This window comes from Peromyscus leucopus, chromosome 6 (genome assembly GCF_004664715.2).
Source record: "Peromyscus leucopus breed LL Stock chromosome 6, UCI_PerLeu_2.1, whole genome shotgun sequence".
In the NCBI taxonomy this organism is placed as follows: domain Eukaryota; kingdom Metazoa; phylum Chordata; class Mammalia; order Rodentia; family Cricetidae; genus Peromyscus; species Peromyscus leucopus.
Genome location: NC_051068.1, coordinates 129,271,079 through 129,290,577, shown reverse-complemented (window position 1 = coordinate 129,290,577; position 19,499 = coordinate 129,271,079). Strand labels below are relative to the sequence as shown.

The 19,499-nt window shown below is 41.7% G+C and overlaps 1 protein-coding gene across 2 annotated transcripts in view; it reads right to left on the bottom strand.

Annotated features, from left to right (window-relative positions):
• Ankrd13c (ankyrin repeat domain 13C) overlaps window positions 1-17,379 on the bottom strand; it is a 52,153-nt gene extending 34,774 nt beyond the window's left edge. Inside the window, exons 1-3 of one of the 2 annotated variants that reach the window (XM_028890401.2) lie at window positions 16,388-17,379; window positions 4,766-4,807; window positions 1,143-1,247 (exon numbers count right to left, since the gene is read on the bottom strand). In XM_028890401.2, coding sequence (XP_028746234.1) covers window positions 1,143-1,247; window positions 4,766-4,807; window positions 16,388-16,820 — 580 coding nt within the window. In that variant the 5' untranslated portion in view covers window positions 16,821-17,379. Of the gene's footprint in view, window positions 1-1,142; window positions 1,248-4,765; window positions 4,808-6,570; window positions 6,595-16,387 lie in introns of those variants that run through there. The other variant, XM_037207252.1, reaches the window with a different exon arrangement.
• Between the last annotated feature and the right edge of the window lie 2,120 nt (window positions 17,380-19,499).

Below are 19,499 nucleotides of genomic sequence, written 5' to 3'. Positions count from 1 at the left end.
TCCTCTAATATGGAGCTAAGCCAAGCTGCAAAGACTCTCAGACCAGCAAAGCTGCAAAGACGACTCTTTCGGACCAGACCAGCTCTGCCTGGAAGAAACAGAAACCATCTGAGCTGCCTGCAAGAGGTTTAGAACAACTGAGACACCTGAAAAGGACACTCTCCAACTGCTGATCCACCTGCAGACTGTGCAGTGTGCTCCAAGCTTTGTGAGCTGGGGTGGGCTTTGGTGACGCAGCTGTCTTTGGGTCATTTCTGCTCCTTAAGTAACCCTTCACCCATATTCCTGTAAGTAGTAACAATAAAACTCACTGGTTCACCAAGTTGGACTTTAGTGGTATTTGTTCCTAAGGAAAAAATAGATAGAAAGCCAAATTGCGTGCTAAGGAGCTTTGGGAAGGCTTTAATTCCTGAGCAACAGTTCAGAGAAGACACCCATGTAGAAAAATACAAGTGAAGACGATTAAGCCTGACCCAGGGGTGGGTAATTATCTCCCCAGAAAAGGTTTTATCAGGAGTGGAGATGGTTTACCCAGTCAAGAACACCCCCCAAAAGCCAGATGGTGAATGGGGAGGCTATGCCCCATTCTGTGCCAATCCAGGACCGCTCCAAACAAGGGAGCCAGCAGCTACAGAAGGGCAAAGCATTCGCCTTTAGCCCTGAGTAGGTCTGAGCCGATTAAGTCAGGCCCTGAATTTATCAGGTGTGAAGAAATGTAGGAAAGCACCATGAAAGAACTCCAGGATATGGAAACATAATGGCTCAGAGACTAAACCAAGAGACAGTACAGTTCCTAGCTTCCAGGAAGGTCTACATCCACTGAAGTAGGTAAGTGCTGTTAGCACCATAATTAATTTTTATTTCAATTAGTAAGCCAATAATTAAGCAGAAATAATAATTTGCCAGAAAGACAATCGATATTGACTTTAAAAAATAAAACAGCCCTAGCTAGGACCGAAAATATGGAATGCTTCAAAGAGGAAATGAGCAGGCTTTCCTACATGACTCAACTCTTCCTGCTAATCAATGTTGGAGTTTCAGAGTCATGGATAATTCATGTGTAAGTCTGCAGATTACTGAGAAGTCAAACCACATAAAAACTATCTCAACACATCAATTTGCATTTTTAAAGTACTGCTTACTCATCTGTCTGTCTCCATAGCTGATGGCTTCCGCCAGAGGGCTCCATCCCTGAGCATTTTTCACCTTTACCGGAGCATTGTGAGCCAACAGTAAATGTGCACATTCTGCAACAAAAAATTAGTAATTATCAGACATGCAATTTTTAGAATCTTTAAGTGTGAGTGTTATGCAAAAGTTCAAGAAACCAGGTTACTACATATGTGAAATAAGTTTTATGTATAATTAAGTAACTTATAAACTCCTATGTGTATAACAAGGTTATATCAGTTCCCCAGATTCAAAGATACCCAACCTACCTAAAAATAAATTAAATTCTCTCTAAAAATAAAGTATTGTTTCCTGTCTCCAACAAATATTTGAAGCATGTTTCCAAAAACTAAAAGATAACTTATGAAACTCAAGAGTAATTTATATAAATATCTACAATTCAAGCAGGTAGATTTCTGAGAGTTGTTTGGAGGCTAGCCTGGTCTGCACATTGAGTTTCAGACCAGCCAGGGCTACATGGTAAAATCCTGACTCAAAACAAAAACAAACAAGAAAATATCTACAACCCAAAAAGACCCAAAGGAGAATTTACATATATGTCATGTCAATGAAATGCTAATTATTTATTTCAGAAAGAAGAAAGAGTGCTTTCAAAAGAAACCACACTGAGGGCTGGAGAGATGGCTCAGATGTTAAGACCACTGGCTGCTCTTCCAGAGGTACTGAGTTCCATTCCCAGCAACCACATGGTGGTTCACAACCATCAATGATGAGATCTGGTGCCTTCTGGAGTGCAGGTGTATACATGCAGGCAGAATATTGTATACATGATAAAAATAAATCTTTAATTAAAAAAGAACCACTGGATACTGTAGACCCTCATCTCTTTGTTACAATCAATTTATAGCACTATCCTCCTTCAGACCATCTACAGAACCTCTTTATGGAAGACATCACTCATTCCTTACAAAGAGTTTCAATGTAGTTCTATCTTAAACTTTGTTGTGCACACACGTTTGAGTTAATTATTACTAGGAAACTTTTTCCCAAATTGTGCTGTGCTTAAATATGTCTAAAATAAGCTAGTCAGGGTCAGTCTCTCAAAGTCTGAACCAATACTGGCTGAGTGGTGTTGAACTGAATTACCTTCTTACCTCCCATGGATCATTACTCTGCTGTCCTCAGTGGTTACAGACTCACACACTCATGCACATATGCATGCATGAAATACTTAACTAAGTGGTTACTATATGTATTTTTTATGTAGCTTTTTAGTGGTGGAGATGGTGGGCATGTGCTAAGCAAACATCCCATCCCTAAGCTATATCCCCAGCCATTCCTAACTTCTAGATACTGGAAACAGAAGTGAAGGAAGGTAAGGTCTTATTTTCAAACTTTTATCCTATGAGGGAGACAACAAGCAAATCCATTTTAAAAAATATACCAACTGTTGTGAAGGAAATAAAGATGCTACAGCCACATGATGGGGTAGGCTAAGGAAGAATGGCATTACTTCAGCATTATTCTTGGTGACAGAAGAATGACAACAGTAGAGAACTCTATTAGAATAACATAAATCAAATGTAGTTATTTCACAAAGGCACTGAAGGAATTCTGCTTGAAGGACATGAGGATATGTGATATAGAAGGCTTATTTTGCAGGGTGTATGGCTGGCTTGCCCCATTAATCCCAACACTCTCTGAGACAGAGTGTGGAGGCCCACAAAGTTTTCCTAGTGAAATCTGAACTTGCTTTACCCAGCAGAGCTGCATTAGAGGATTGCTTGCCCATGTGCATGGTTACTAGGTGAGTGGAAGGGTCTACACTTGGCTGAGCTAGGGGGAGGTCTTTTGTTCTACCCCTTGGCATTCCTATAAATAGCCCTATAGAAGAGACAGGAGGGGCCAGTGGACAAGGATCCAGGCCCTCCCCAGGCTATCTTGTGTTTCTATCTATTTCTCTCCCCTCTATCTGTCTATCTAATATCTCTTATCCCTCTCTCAAGAGTACCCTGTTGTAAAATGTGGGATCCAGTCTCCCAGCTGGGCTCCCACAACAGAGGCAGATAGAAGCCAGTGAGTTGCAGGCTAGCTTGGTCTACCACAGGGAATTCTAGGACAGCCAAGGCTATAGAGTGCAACTGTCTCAAAGAATGATTATTTTTCAATACACTGATAGCCAACTAAGTGTTCCTCATGGGTCCTAAGGATACACAGTTTTGTGTACACTGCTAGAGGACTGTGTGGTTCAAAGAGGAGCAACGACATCAAGGGGACAGGAGTGAGGGGAATGGTCAGAACACACGGAAGTGAAGGGCTAGCTCTTTTTAGAAAAATAAGTTACTGCCAGTCAACAAGTGATGCAATCAGAGAAGGAGGTTACACCATCCAGTATACTGGACGGAGGAAAAGCGCTCAGTGAGCGTGTGTGTGTGTGTGTGTGTGTGTGTGTGTGTGTGTGTGTGTGTGTGTGTGTGTGTGTGTGTATACCCATGGAGGCAAGAAGAATGCAGGATCTCTTAGAGCTGAAGTTATAAACTCTCACGCCCTAAAGAAAACTTTTAATTTAAAATGTCTAATCTAAAAATATTTTTAAGGGGCTAAAGAGATGGCTCCATTGTTAAAAGCACTTCCTGCTCTTCCAGAGAACCTGGGTTCAGTTCTCAGCACCAATGTTGGGTGGCTCATAGTCACCTTTAACTCCAGTTCTAAGGAATCTGACCCCTCTTCTGGCCTCCAAGTGCACCAAGCATAAACATGGTACACAGGTATATATGCAATCAAAACACATACATAAAATAGAAAAAAAATTAAATGTTTTCAAAACAGAATATCAACATTGTTTGTGGGTCCTGAATCATCTATTCAAGTCTTTCCCAAAATTCTTTGCACCAAGTGTCTATCTCTTAAAAAAGCATTTGATTCTCCCACTCATGAAGAAGTGGGAATATCAAATAACTATGGGACACAACTCACCACAATGTTATGCTTGCCCAACTTCAAAGTCACAGCACATGCTAGTTCATCAAGGCTCTAGGGTAAATTTCCAGTTTTAGTAATTTGATTTTTCTCAAATGGATTTTAACTCTATTTTCTTCTGGCTAGTTATCATTGTCCCCTAAAACTAATATTTTAAGGTTTTTTTTTTTTTAACAACATTTCTTCATTTTATTTTATGTGTGTTTTTGCCTGCATGTATGTCTGTGCACTGTGTGGATGCCTGGTACCCACAGGTCCAAAGAAGACATTAGATTCCCTGGAAATTGTGTTACAAACAGTTGTAAGCCACTATGTGGGTAATAGGAACTGAACCAAGTCCTCTGCAAGAGCAACAAATGCTCTTAACCACTGAGCCATCTCTCTAGCCCTTGGCTAAATAATTTGTAATGACAAAACTGGGGCCATCAAGATGGCTCACTGGGTGAAGACTCTTGCCACCAAACCTGATAATTTAACTTTGATCCCCAGGAACAATGTGGCAGAAGGAGGGAACCAACTTCCACAAGTTGTCCTTTGATTTCCCTACATATGCAGAGACATGCATCAAGTCCCATACATACAAACAAAATAAATATAATTTTTAATGACAAAACTGATGTGTGAGTGAAGTTAAACATTAAAAACATTTACTAACCTTTATTTCCTAACATCACAGCAAGATGTAAAGGAGTGTTTCCTAAAATTGAAAACAAAATTATATTAGAAGCCATAACAACATAAAAGGTTTTATTTAAATGTGGGTTCAGGATAGTTGTCAACAAACTTTAAGCAGAAATAACACTTTTGTTTTCTATGGCAAACTTAGAAGGGGGCAAAAGTGAAGCCCAGAGTACCTTTCCTGCCCTGCCCAAAGCAACCAGCAGGACATTCACTCTCTGAGATGTTCCCACAGGCTTCAGATTCCTTTTGTTGCTCATTTATCATACTAGTCTTTGTCCTTTTAGCAAATACTTCACATACCTATTCACATGGGGATAGAACACAGTAAGAATCAGTCCTAGTTCTCAAGTAGTTCACAGTTCTTTTACCTGTATGAGACAGTATTCTTCAATAACTCTTAAACACCAAGATATCAAGAAGCTCTTCAAGGAGCTGCAGAGATGGCTCCCTGTTAAGAGCACTGGCTGCTCTTCCAGAGGACCCCAGTTCAGTTCCTAGCACCTGCACAGTGGCTCATTACTATTGGTAACTACAGTTCCAGGGAATCTAATGCTCTCTTCTGGTGTGTGTGGGCACTGCACACGAGGTTTACATGCAAACATGCAGGCAAACACTCATAATACATAAAATAAAAATACACAAAGATAAAAACTTCAAACTAAAAATAAAGGAAACTACTTTCCATAATAAGTAGTATAAATGTGCTTACTGTGGTCCTGTAGGGAAATGCTTATGGTAAACTGGCAGGATGTTCTCAGCTCTTCTCACAATCTTGTATACAATCATTGGTACCCAAGGGTCATTCCCAAAACTGCCTACTATAGACAACCTCCTATAAAAATGACCAGTATCTGCCAATGATCCATGCACGGCTTCTGCATGCCTTACACCTTGAGACTATATATCTAAAGACCACACACATAGTAGCTATGCTAACTGTTAACTGTTTAGGGAAGTGATAAGAAGGAAAGTCTCTCAGCAACCAAAGAAGGATTTGTGGGTTCTCTGGACTATTCCAACTTTTCTATGGGTATGAAATATTTCAAAATAAAGTTTAAATTTCATTTTCAAACCCCCCTCCCCCAAAAAAACTCTCTTTTGGACCACTGAGATGGCTGGCTCAGTAGTTAAAGGTGCTTGCCCCCAAGCCTGACAACCTGAGTTTGAATACCAGGGACAGATATGGTGGAAGGAGAAAACTGACCTTTGTCCTTTGACCACATGTACACACACTGATAATAATTAAAAATTCTCTTTTCAGTACTTTTCCTCCCTAAAATACAGAGATATCTCTGCCTTTGGGATCACATCTAATTTTAGATCAACAAAATTTCCTTGTGGGTATGGTGAAGGCATGCCTGTAGTCACAGCAATAGTGAAGCAAAGATAAGAGGATCATGAGTCCAAGGCTAGAATAAGCTTCATGTAGCTCTGTCTCAAAAAAAAAAAAAGAAAAGAAAAGAAAAAGACTTTTCCCTTTAAATATTCTCTAATTAATTGTTCTTATGTTCACTTTCAAATACAATGTACATAGTATCCTCCATATTTTTATTTTTCATCTTTTCAATTTACTACAATTCTATATTACTTATTTTTGAGTGCATTTTCTACATCACTCTATTTTCTAGTGTCAAGATATTTCTGCATTTAATTTACACATCAAATGAAGGAACTACATTTAATTTAAAATATCCACTTTCTTTGTATACTGACTTATTTTCTTCAGTTTCAGAGAAATAATCCTTATAGTGAATTAATGAAAAATCAAGCAATTATTACCTAAATCTTTCTTCTGTTTCTTTCAGTATTATTATTAACATCTGTGACAATGACCTTTTTTCTTATAATGAATATTTTTCGCTGATATCAAAAACTGGACTTTATTTTCTGCTCACCCCTCCTGCAATAAAAAATTCAGGTTTCATAAGAGAGAAGGAAAAGCACTATCCTCCCCTCTGTTTCTCCTCCACTGGTTCAAGAAGATGAGCACCCTTAACCCCTCTAAGCACTGTAATCTAATATTCACAGCACTTTCCCGTGAGATTCTCTTCAACAGAGAATTTAAGGAACTAGAAAAGTGAGATATGCTTTACAAAAGTCAAAGATAAAATAGTAAAAAAAAAAAAAACTCTGAAAATTATTAAGCACTGATAAAAGAAATTACATAGCTAAATATAAAGAACATACCAAATTTACAGATCAGATTGTTATAATACACTCAAAGCATTAGTTGGTCAAACACATCTTTTTGTTTTTTTCCCTTTTGGGTTTTTTGAGACAGGGTCTCTGTATAACCCTGGCTGTCCTGAAACTTAACTATATAGACCAGGCTGGCCTTGAACTCAGATATCTGCCTGCCTCTGCCTCAAAGTGCTGGGATTGAAGGTGTGTGCCACCAGGCCAAGCAGGTCAGATTTATCTTTAGGTTTCTAGATTGGATGAACAAGTGGGTAGCACCATCCTGAGGCAGGGGCCCTGAAGTGAACAAAGGGGGTAAAGGAGAAAGCCCCTTGAATGTGGAAAGTCCCCTGTACTCTGCTTCCTGGTCCTCCAGATGTGAGCAAACAGTGCACACTCCTGCTGCCACAGCTATGAGCAGCCCCTGCCTTGCTACTCCCCAGCATGGGCACAAAATAAACCCTTTCTCCCTCAAATTGCTTCTTGGGTATGAAAGTAACTAATACGCCACCAATACTACTCAAGTTGGTGAAGTCAAAGCAATCTCCAGGAAAATCCCCATTTTCTCATGAATTGACAAGCTGGTATTAAAATTCATATGAAAATTTCAAGAAACCCAGAACATTTTCAACTCAGAGTTGGCAAATGCCAAAGCTTTCCTGGAACCTAGCCATAGTTCATCTCTTATGAATGGTGTATGGCTGCTCTCAAAACAGCCTGTAGAACTGGCAAATTAACACATTCACTTGGTGCCCCTGAAGTAGGTGTTTACAGACCTGCTCTAACCAGCTACCTGCATTTGGCTTCCATGACAGAGCACCTTCCAGTCACACTAGATTTTCTAGAGACAATCACACTACATTGCTATTTAAATGTCCTCTCACAACCAACTTTACTTAATTCTGGCATTACTGTATTTTATAATGCCAGGTTCATCAAAAAACAAAACTAAAACACCATATAAATAAACATCATTCTGGGATATATATTAAAGCAGTGTTTCTCAACCTGTGGGTCTCAACCCCTTTGGGAGTCAAACAATCCTTTTCATAGGGGTCACCTAAAACCATCGGAAAATACAGATTATCTGCTATTACAGTTCATAACAATAGCAGAATTACTGTTATGAAGTAGCAACAAAAAAAAAAAAATTACGGTTGGGGGATCACCTCAACACTAGGAACTGTATTAAAGAGTCTCAGCATTATGATGCGGTCAAAGAGACACCTGCACGCTTGTGTTTACTGAAATACATCAGTGAAGATAGAGTCAATCAAGTGTCCACTGAAACAAATGGACTTTGAAAATGGGCAGTGAAATACTACTCAACCAGTAAAGCTTTGCTCTCTTTTCTGGCAACATGGATAGAAGTAGTTAAGGAAGGGAGATAACCTGGGAGCACCAAGACTGTTTTTGTGCTTGTGGAGGGTGGAAAAGCAAGTTACACAGCACAGAAAGACAAACCCTGGTGCTGTCACTCATCTACAGATGCTACAGGAGCTAATCCAGTACATACTAGAGGCTAGGAAGGGGAAGAACAGAGAAAAACAGTGAGAGTGGACAATGGTACCAAATATAACTGAGGTGTTGTCTGGCACAATAAGAAAGTGACAGCCTACAGCTATAATTCAGAGTAACTGGAGGTCAAAGTCTGAGGGTTTCCAAGACATAGAAAATGAAAACATCTAAGGAGACAGAAATGCTAGTTATGATGATTTGGTTATTGAACAATGCATGTATGAATCAAATTATAGTCATTTATTCCATAATTATGTGGAAATACTGTGCCAACGGGGGAAAAATGCTTCTAAATAAGATTAGGACTTCAGAAAACTAAGTGCATTGTCCAAACTAATGACAAGAGCCCCTTACTTAAATGCTTTAATTAAAAATATAATTTCTTGGCCGGGTGGTGGTGGTGGTGGCGGCGGCGGCGGGGGGGGGGCGGCGGGGCGGCGGCGGCGGCGCACACCTTTAATCCCAGCACTCGGGAGGCAGAGGTAGGCAGATCTCTGTGAGTTCGAGGCCAGCCTGGGCTACAAAGTGAGTTCCAGGAAAAGCGCAAAGATACACAGAGAAACCGTCTCGAAAAACCAAAATAATAAATAAATAAATAAATAAATAAATAAATAAATAAATTTCTTTAGCGTATGCCATAATAGAATGGAGCATATTTTAAGATTTTCTGCATTTAATTAGGGATAAAACATTTTTTACCTACCCTGAGCAAAGGATAGATTACCATCATCAAAAATAAAAGTTGTTTTGAAGTAAAAGAAGAAAATATATTTTACAAAGTCTCATGGTTGTAAAGGGAGTTTTCAGAGCCTTTTTAGATAGCTGAGAGAACTCTTTGACACTGTACTAAAACTCATGAAGTAATGATTTGTTAAAAGCATTTACAATGGGAAATCCAAATTCTATCAAGATCTGTTACAGTGAAACACATTGGTTTCTCTTGTACTGTGGGCAGAATTTTTATTTTTTCTTTCAAAAGACACCTTTTGAAAGATTTGTTTATGTATGTTATGTCTGTGAGTGTTCTATTTGCATGTATGCCTGCATACATGAAGAGAGCAAGGGATCCCATTACAGATGGTTGTGAGCCATCACGAGGTTGCTGGGAATTGAACTCAGGACCTCTGAAAGAGCATCCAGTGCTCTTAACTGCTGAGCCATCTGTCTAGCATACTGTGGGTAGAATTTTTATGGTGCGTGCGTGTGTGTGTGTGTGTGTGTGTGTGTGTGTGTGTGTGTGTGTGTGTGTGTGTGTGTGTGTGTGTGTGTGTGTGTGTTGGAAAGGACCAAACTTGGGGCGTCAAACACACTAGAGTCCAGTACTCTACCTCTGCACTCACTCCCAACCTGAGACATGATTACAGAATACATATCATTGTGAAAAACACTATCTGGAAAAGGTTCATGGCCCATCTGACACATTCCAATAGACAGTACACCAAAACAGCATGTTAGATGTGACCAGAGCAGTGGCTGCAAGAACTAGGAACCTGAGAAGCTTAAAAGGGCTGAGTTAAATTTGCAAAATTCTAGCTTTTATTTATTATTTACAAGCCTTATTCTTGTTTGTTTGTTTGAGTTTTTCAAGAGTTTTTCTTTGTGTAGCCTTGGCTCTCCTGGAACTCACTCTGCAGACCAGGCTGGCCTCAAACTTACAATCTACCTGCCTCTGCCTCCAGAGTGCTGGGATTAAAGTCGTAAGCCACCACTGCCTGGCTAATCCTTCTTTTAATTAGCAGCAAACATAGTTTTATGCTGAATGGGATCAAGCTTACTCCATTCATTACCAGAAAAAAAAAAAAATCAGCCAAATGTCTAGAATTGTCTATAACCTGTTTTTTTCCCCCAAGGGAAAAAAAAATGTTATTCTGTGGGGAAAGGGTATGTAGTTTAGCTCATAGTAAATTTCAGAAATATTTCCCCCATTTCCCCTCAGCATGCAGAAGGGCATTGTACAAAGTGCCTGAATGGCATCAAGAGTACCCAAAAGGCAAGCATTCAACAGGGCTTTTGTGTTCAGTGAACAGGCCAGCACACAGAAGGCAAGCAGTGACTTGTGTTATCATGAGACAGTTTTGATCTGTACACCCTAATCATAGAGCAAAGCAAAAAAATTACAATACCAGACTCAGCACAGCTCCAATTCTACAGACATATATCCAAGCTCGATTCAGTCAAGCAGGGAGAAATTCTCTCTCAAAAATACTACTACTGTAGTAAACATACAATACCCTATATCCACTCCACTCCTCACTTTCAGTAACAGCTATTTATGGTAACAGCTGTTCCATGAACCTGTGCCTTCATGGAGCAGCAGGGTGAGCCTTGCAACCACAGTCAGACTTCTGCTGAAAACCACCTGACTGCATTCCCTGTTGCTACATACAGAAACCTTCACAGGGTCTCGGGAAGCTTGGCTGCCTCTCAAGTCTCCAAACTCCAGCCACATTTCCATTTCCTGACCACTTTATCACACATAGTGTTCTCCCTCTGAGTCCCTGATGGCAGTAACTTTGCATTTACTGTTTTCTGCTTGAAACTCTGTTCTAGACTCTGTTCTATTTAACTCTCTCATTAGTGCCCCCCTCCCCACACACACTCAATATGACTCATTCATTAACAGTCACACCACACATTCACTGGTTTGTCTACTGTCTGGCATGCAACCCCACAAGAACAGGAATTGTGCTAGTCTGTTCATCTCTGCATCCCCAGCATCAAAAACACATACATTAGAAGCTCCATGTTTATCTGTTGAATGAATAAATCAACCAATTTAAAAAAAAAAAAAAACCATTAAGAACCAAGAAACCAATCTCAAATCTGTTTTTACTCTCAAAAATACTTTCACTCTAGAACAAGGCAGATCTCTGATCTGTCCTTGAAAACCAACCAAAAGAAGCACATATAAGGACATGGTACAGGGGTTTCCTAGAATCCAGTACAATCCTGTAGAGCCTGCAGTAACTGCTGCAGATACGTGCAGACAAAACTCTAGCAGATCCAGGAGTCCAATAATCTCACCTCTACTGTACTGTAGTGATAGGCAGTATTAATTGACCATCAAATTAAATCCTCAAAAATCTACCTAAACCTCAACAACAAGGAAGCTATTACAACCTACAGAAGACAGCCTGTCACACACCAGCCAACAGAATCAAAGGCAGAGTCACTAAATCTCCAAATACACCAGCAACTTCTCATCGCTATGAGCACTTCACACATCCTGCACTCTCACCGTCAGTCACCTCAAAGTTACTAACAGGAAGACCTGATTAACTTAAGATGTTTAACAAGCAGAAAGTGTAATTCAAACCAAGTCTTCAATCTATTTCCACTCTTTTCAATTCTGAAGTACTGAATAATAAAATCACTTATTTTCATTACAAACACAAACTGTCCAAACCACTTAGGGCAAAAATAACTCAGAAAAATCTTGACACTCAATGTAAAAGGCTAAACTATTCATAATTTTTTGTTGTTGTTGTTGTTTTTGTTTTTTGAGACAGGGTTTCTCTGTGTAGTTTTGGTGCCTGTCCTGGATCTCACTCTGTAGACCAGGCTGGCCTCGAACTCCAGAGATCTGCCTAGCTCTGCCTCCCGAGTACTGGAATTAGGGGTGTGGCGGCCGCCGCCGCCACCGCCGCCGCCGCCGCCGCCGCCGCCGCCGCCACCACCACCACCACCCGGCTACTATTCATTTTTTAAAAATTTGCATTATTTGTGTGTGTGTGTGTGTGTGTGTGTGTGTGTGTGTGTGTGTGCAGGTATGTGTGCCCACAGCAGCCAAAACGGTGTTAGATCCCCTAGAGCCAAAGTTACAGGCAGCTATGAGCTGCCCAACATGAATGCTGAGAATCAAACTCCAGACCTTCCTAAGAGCAGCAAGTGCTCTTAACCACTGAGGCATCTCTCTGGTGCCTTAATCTTTTTTATTTGAAGATATAATAAAGATAAAAGGTATAGTAATTTCGTGTACTGTGGTGGTTTGAAAAAAAAAATAGCCTCCTAAGAAAGATCCTCTATTAGGAGGTTTGGTTGTGTTGGAGGAAGTATGTCATTGTGGAGGCAGACTTTAAGGTCTCATATATGCTCAAGCCACGCACAGTGAGACAGTTCACTTCCTGTTGCCTTTGGATCAAGATGTAAGGACTCCAGAGCCATGTCTGCCTACATGCTGCCTTGCTTCCCACCATGACAATAATGAACTAAATCTCTGAACTGTAAGTGAGCCATCCCAAATACGTTTTCCTTTATAAGAGTTGCCATGGTCATGGTGCTTCTTCACAGCAATAGAAACCCTAACTAAGATATATATATTTGATATATTTCTCTCCTATTCCCCAAAAACACATATCCCCAAGGCACAATCACTTGGTATACTTGAACACAAGATGTATTTTATCATATTTAACTTTTAAAGTAATGTTTAAGACCAGAATACAATTCTTCTGAACTTAATTAGCAAATGTATTTGACCAACATTTTATCAAGAAAAAACAATATACAACAAAAATTTATCAAAGATCAGTCCAAACTGATGAGGCTAATGAACAATAAGCTTAAGCAGTGACAGACTAGACATCAACAAGCTCTCCACATAAAACAAGAGAAAAATAACAAAAGCAAAATGAAATACCTTAACTGTAGAGCATTATGTTTGAAAAGTAATTGCAAGCTGGGTGTGAGAATCTGAGGCAGGAAAATCTCAAACTTTAGGATAGAGCTCAGACTACACATTGAGACCTGTCTCAAAAATTAGATTAGCAGGTGACAGACAAATGCAAGGAATAAGAGAGAAAAATAGCAAATCACTTGAGAAAAGGCATTAAAAAGTTTTTAATTGGGGCTAGAGATGGTTCAGTGGCTAAGAGCACTTGCTGCTCTTCCAGAGAACCCAAGTTTGGGTCCCAGCACCTATACCAGGCTTCTCACAACCAACTGTAGTTCAAGTCCCAGAGGAAATTATACCTCTGGCCTCTAAAGGCACCTGCACATGGCACATACCCACATGGAGACAAACAAGACACACACCCCTACACAAAGTAATAAAAATAGGCCAGGTGTAGTGGTGCTCACCTTTAATTCCAGCACTTGGCAGAGTCACGTGGGTCTCTATGAATTTTAGGCCAGCCCGATCAACATACTGAGCTCCAGAACAGCCAACCCTACATAGTGACCTTATCTCCAATAAATAAGTAAATATAAGTCTTTTTCTTAACCTTTAGGTCTTTTTGAAAATATAACTGATTTTTAATTTTTCCTTATGAGCATGTGTATCTCTATGTATAACACATGTGTTCAGGTTTCTGGGGGCTAGATGGATCCCCTGGTAATAGAAGTTGCAGGTGGCTGTGAATGGCCAGACATGGGTGCTGGGAACTGGATAGGGTCCTCTGGAAAACCGGCAAATGATCTGAACCCTAGTGACACTTCTCCAGCCCTGTTCTGGTCTTGTACTGTAAGACTATGCTGCTGTGGAGCTTCTGTGCAAGGCCATCCCTGCCTGCGTGGCGACGGCCTTGTCCTCACGGGGAAGATGAATAAAAAGCTTCTACAGTTTTAATTTACTTACTTAAAACACTGAGTATTTACTATGTTTTAGGAACCACCTTAAACATTTCAGAGAGCACCTCATATGACAAATGGCTACAGAAGATAGCACTGACTGGAAAATAAGGGGCATGCCATAGCTCCTGCAAAGATTCTATAGGGCCATCATGTGGATGAAGGACCCAGTGTATTTATTTGTGCCATTCCACTAAGAAATTTAAAAACACTCAAAAAGTTCTACAAAAACTGAGAGCTATCTAGTGACAGAATCTTTCCACAAGGTCCTTTATAAAGAATACAAAGCTCCTAACTGAAAAAATAAACAGGGGCTACAAGCTTCTGTTGTAAATACTAAGTGAGAAATATGGATTAAAAGACTCTACTACAAAACAAAACAGACATTAGAACTGACTTTCCTGCAATACAGTGGGTCACCAACAGAAATTCACAACGAGGATGACATGAACTTAGGGATTCTAGCCATTGTTTCTCCTTCCTTCCATCCGTCCATCCGTCCATTTTCTGAGACAGAGTTTCTCTGTGTAGCCTTGGCTGTCCTGGAACTTGCTCTGTAGACCAGGCTGGCCTTGAACTCAGAGATCCTCCTGGAGGGCTGGAATTAAAGTTGTGGGCTACCACTGCCCAGCCATTATTTCTATTTCTAGCCTCATGGTTTCTATTGCATATGCAACCTTAGCAAAGTTCTGTGCCTCTCTGGACTCTTTTCTGATAGAAACCCAGTAAGAGCCTTTTAAGAAAATAATTTAACAATGTCCATTAAAAGTAGAAACACAGGGCTGGACTGAGTTGGTAAAATGCCTACCACACATGCATAAGGACTTGAGTTTGAGTCCTGAAGAAAGTTGGGTGTGGTGGCATATGCTTGAAATCCCAGAGTTGTGGAAGCAAAGACAGGCACAAAGCACCTAGAGTAAAAGCACTGCAGGAATGGAACAGGGAGCAAGCAAGATGGCTCTGTGTCACGTCCAAGCCTGACACCTGAGTTCAATCCTGGGACCCACACAATAAAGGTTAGGCATGACTCTTACAAGCTGTCCTCAGGTCTCCACATACAGGCACACAGAATTGACTGACTTGTTTATAAAAGTTTAAGAGGGACATATAAAAGCATTGGGGAGCACAGCAGCAGCCTTCTTCTTTGATAAGAATGTGCGGGAGGAGGCACAGGTACACTTCACTGGCAGGAGCCACTGGTTGCACACATCAGAAGTAATACAAAGGTCTTTCATTTATGATAAAGATAAACAATAGGTGGTGGCATTATGACTACAGTACTGTAAATTCAGAAAACAAGTGCAGTTACAAAACTGCAAGAAAAAAATGTACTTATTTATTTTCTAATTTCACGTAAGAAGCCTAGAAACCAATGAAATTCAGGGAGGTTATTTCACAGGTGGTATTGCACTAATGTGCAGGGCCATTTGGAGCAATTTACCTTATAACTGCCATGTTAGGTTAAAAACAGCTGCCAACAATATTTGCTAACTATTTTAAGTTTAAAATGACCTGTTATTAAATTGTTTAATAATAGTATCACCATTCACATTAGTTTGAACCATTTACGATTACACAAGGTCTTAGGCACAATCCCCAGCACCACGGGGAAAAAAAATAGATGCAAATAAATCTTAAAACTCCTTGTTGTTTAAAGGGGGAAAAAATCAGCTGACAAGATGAGACCAATATCGTTCAGTACCAAACATACTATGCTTTCTCAAACATATTGCTAAGACAAGACTGTACTATGAAAATTATAGTACTGACTTTAGTCTCAGTCCAGATAAAACATTGTTTCTAGTGTGAAAAGGGCAATAAACAGAAACAGCTACTGAGAAGTCTCTTCAATTGCTTTGGGAAATCAAACGTCGACGCATTTCTGTGAGGCTTTCAAAAAACAGTGTTTTAAGTTTCCTGAAAGCAGAAAAAAACAAAAACAACAACAACAAAAAAAAAAATCAGCACGGTGACAAATACAATTCACACCTAGCAGCACTGGGTGATAAAGACTGGCAATATACATGTTCAAAGTGAAAGCTCCAGGAAGGAAGGAAGGGCAATGACAGACAGTTCCCAAAACCAAGAAGACCTGCCTGGATGTGAGCTAGCCTGACTTTTGGCACACGAAAGGCCTGCCGCAGAGACCAGGCAACTTATCCCAAAATGCTGCGGTGGACAAAAAGGTAACATCCCTTCTGCACCCACAAGACCCAAACTCCTGACCCCGGCACGCAGAAGCTCAAAGAGGTGCGCTGCGAGCCGGCCGGAGCCCAGAAGCCCGAGGCCGACCCCCAGGGAAGGGAAAATGGGCCAAGCTGGCAGAGCTCACCGTGATTATCTTTCTGTCCGATATTGTGCGTGCGGATGAGCGAGGACAGTCTCCTCACGTCCCCCTTAAAGACGCACTCGTGCACCGGGTATGACGAGGGGCAGCCGCCTCCGTCTGCGACCACAGCCACGGGGTTGCTGCCCAGGCAGGCCGGGGCCGGGCAGGGGGCGGTCACCGCGTTGTGCTGCAGCGGGGCCGGGGCGCCGGGGCCGGGCGCAGCAGGCGCCTTCAGCTGCAGCCGGTGGTGGTGGTGGCTGAAGATCTTATGGCAGGCCTTGCCGCCCTTGCCGCTGCCGCCCGCGCCGCTTCTGCCCCCCGTGAAGGCGCCGCCGAGAGCGGCCGTCGCCTCCTCCTCGCAGGGCTCCAGCACGTCCCCGTCCTCTTTGCTGGGCTTGTGGTCCCTCCGCAGGGAGCGGATCTTCTCCCCGGTCATCGCCGCCGCGGCGCGCTGGGCGGGCTCCGGGAAGCTCACCGCGGGCCGAGCCGGGGCGGCGGCGGCGCCGGGCGATTACAGAGGCGGGCGCGACCCTCGCACGCAGCATGAACTCCCGGGGAGACCGCGGGCCCGCGACACGCGCATCTCCCGGGGGCAGCGGCCCTCGTCCGGGACGAGGAAAGCCGCGGCTCGGGAGCCCACCTCACGACGCCGGGCGCCGCCGAGGCCGCCTCCTCACACGGAGAGACCCGGCGCAGCCATCTTCCCCCGGCTCCTCTCGCGAGAGCTCCGGAGAAAACGCCGCGGTAAGTTAGCGGGCCCTCCTGCACTGGCGCCTTTGTCCGGGCAGCGCCCGCAGTCCCCTAGCACAGGGTTCCACCCTGGGCCGGGCCCTACAGGCGGAGACCCAGACTCCGGGCTCTGACCTGGTGCTCCGAGGCTTTGGCCTGCAAAGAGGGAGGTCGACGGCAGTCACAAACTCTGGCTGAAACCCTCAGGGTAGTGAACCTCCCTCGGAGCGATGTAGAAAGACACCGGGGCACGCCGGATGTGACATCACTGAGCCGCGCTGGACACTCATTCAGTAAACATTTGCTAAGCTTGGCTCACCTAACCTGTGCTAGGACTTGCCCTGACTGGCAAGGCTGTAGGGGAGGGAAGAAGGCCAGGTTACACAGGAAAGGAAAGGTAAATTTAGTTTGGGAGGGTCTGAGAGGTGATCTTGCAGGAATTTAAGGGATGGTTTTGGAATTTAAAGACTGTTCTTTACAGCAGGAGGGGAGGGTTTTCAAACATTTGCTAGTTGAGTGTATTTGGGACAAACGTCAGAGTTAAAGTATGTGGATGATGCTTACTTGAGGACGTGGAATAATGTTTTAAAATAAGTGGGCAGTGATCTGTTAGAAAGATCCTGAGTTGGAACTTTGCTTTCTCTCCTCCCTAGTGAGGAGAAATCCAGGTGAGAGATGATGAAAGCATGGACCGGTGCAGTGAGTCTGGAAAAGGTTTAAGACTTTTTAAAAGTAAGTTCAAGATTAGCATGTTGAGTTGAAGTTCCTTGCTGCTTGACCAAGGGAGTTACTTATCGTACCTTTTGGAAATGTGGGTGTAAATTCTCAGAAAGTAGAAGACAGAGTTTAGATCAGATTCAGAAATTACACAGTAACCCAGAAGTCGCTGGATTCTCCAAAATAAAACTGTGTAGAATGAGTAGAATGGTGTAAGACAGAACCTTGAAAACACCATAAAATGTATAATACTAGTCAAGATAGTAAGTGGGAATTAAAGCACTGTGTGTGTGTGTGTGTGTGTGTGTTGAAATTATGAACATTTAAACGCCTAAACTGAACATAGTAACTCAAACCAACAAATTCTGGCACTCCAGAAACAGAGGCAGGGCAGGAGGATCACATAGATTCAAGGCCAGTCTGGGCTATAGAGGAACTCTGTCCCAGAATTAGCAGATGGGCCAGTGAGATGGCTTGCCACCAAGCCTGAGGACCTGAGATCAATCCCTGGGACACACATAGTGAAAGGAGAGAACCCACACCAACGATTTTCCTCTGGTGCATACCCACAAACAAATAAATGTTAAAAACAAACAAACTACTAATTAACAGCAGATAGGCAGCCAGAGTCGTGTCCCCATGGCTGTAAAAACTCATAAGTGTCCTTCCAATGAAGTCAAACACCATAAACTTTTTTTTTTTAATTCAGACAACCTAATGTGGTGGTGTATGCTTGGAATCCCAGCACTCAAGAGGTAGAGGCAGGTAGGTCACAGCAAATGACCATTCTCAAAAAACATAGATTCCCCCAAAAAATTTTAAAAGTTAAGGGCTTACAGTATATAACAGAGCAAAGTGACATCAAAATATGAGTAATATTGAAATATTCTGCACAAGGAAAATACAAGATCTGAAATTCTCTAACATCCCAATATAACATAAGAGAGGGAATTATTAGTTTGAGATTGAAACAGAGATCAAATGATCAGAAAGTCTGTGGAAGGATTAGAGAGGTAGATCAGCAGTTGAGAGCACTGGTTGCTTTTTCAGAGGACCGGGTTCAATTTCCAGCACTTACATGAGAGCTCACAACCGTCTGTAACTCCAGCAGTTCCAGGAGATCAACACCCTCACACAGAGATGTTTGCAGGCAAAACACCAATAACATAAAAATAAATAAAATCTTTTTTAAAAAATAGTCTTTGTGGAGGAAGTAATGTCTAAACTAGGTTTTAAAGAACTTCTATGAAAACCCACTCTCCACTCTTAAGAAGATGGCGTTCCCACCCTGGCAGTCCTCGGTACCTTCCCCTGAGCTATTTGTACATCCAGAGCTCATTTCCATTTTAGAATTAGTTCACATTTTTTTCTCTTCTATGCACAATGGCTTTTGTTTTGTTAACTTGGCATAAAATTTTGGGTCAGGAAATTACATTGAATTTTACCCTAACATAAAATTTAGTATCTCCTTTTATTCCAAATGTCAGCCACAAACCACAATTTATAAACATTAGCAATATCCATGATTTGCAACTAGATAAAATGAACAATGTTTTCAAATTCTATTACAGTTGCTGCAGATAACAACATTTAATATTCATTACCAGCTAAAAATTATATTAAGGTCTACTACTAGATCTTGTTTCTTAATGACTTAATAAAGATGAAT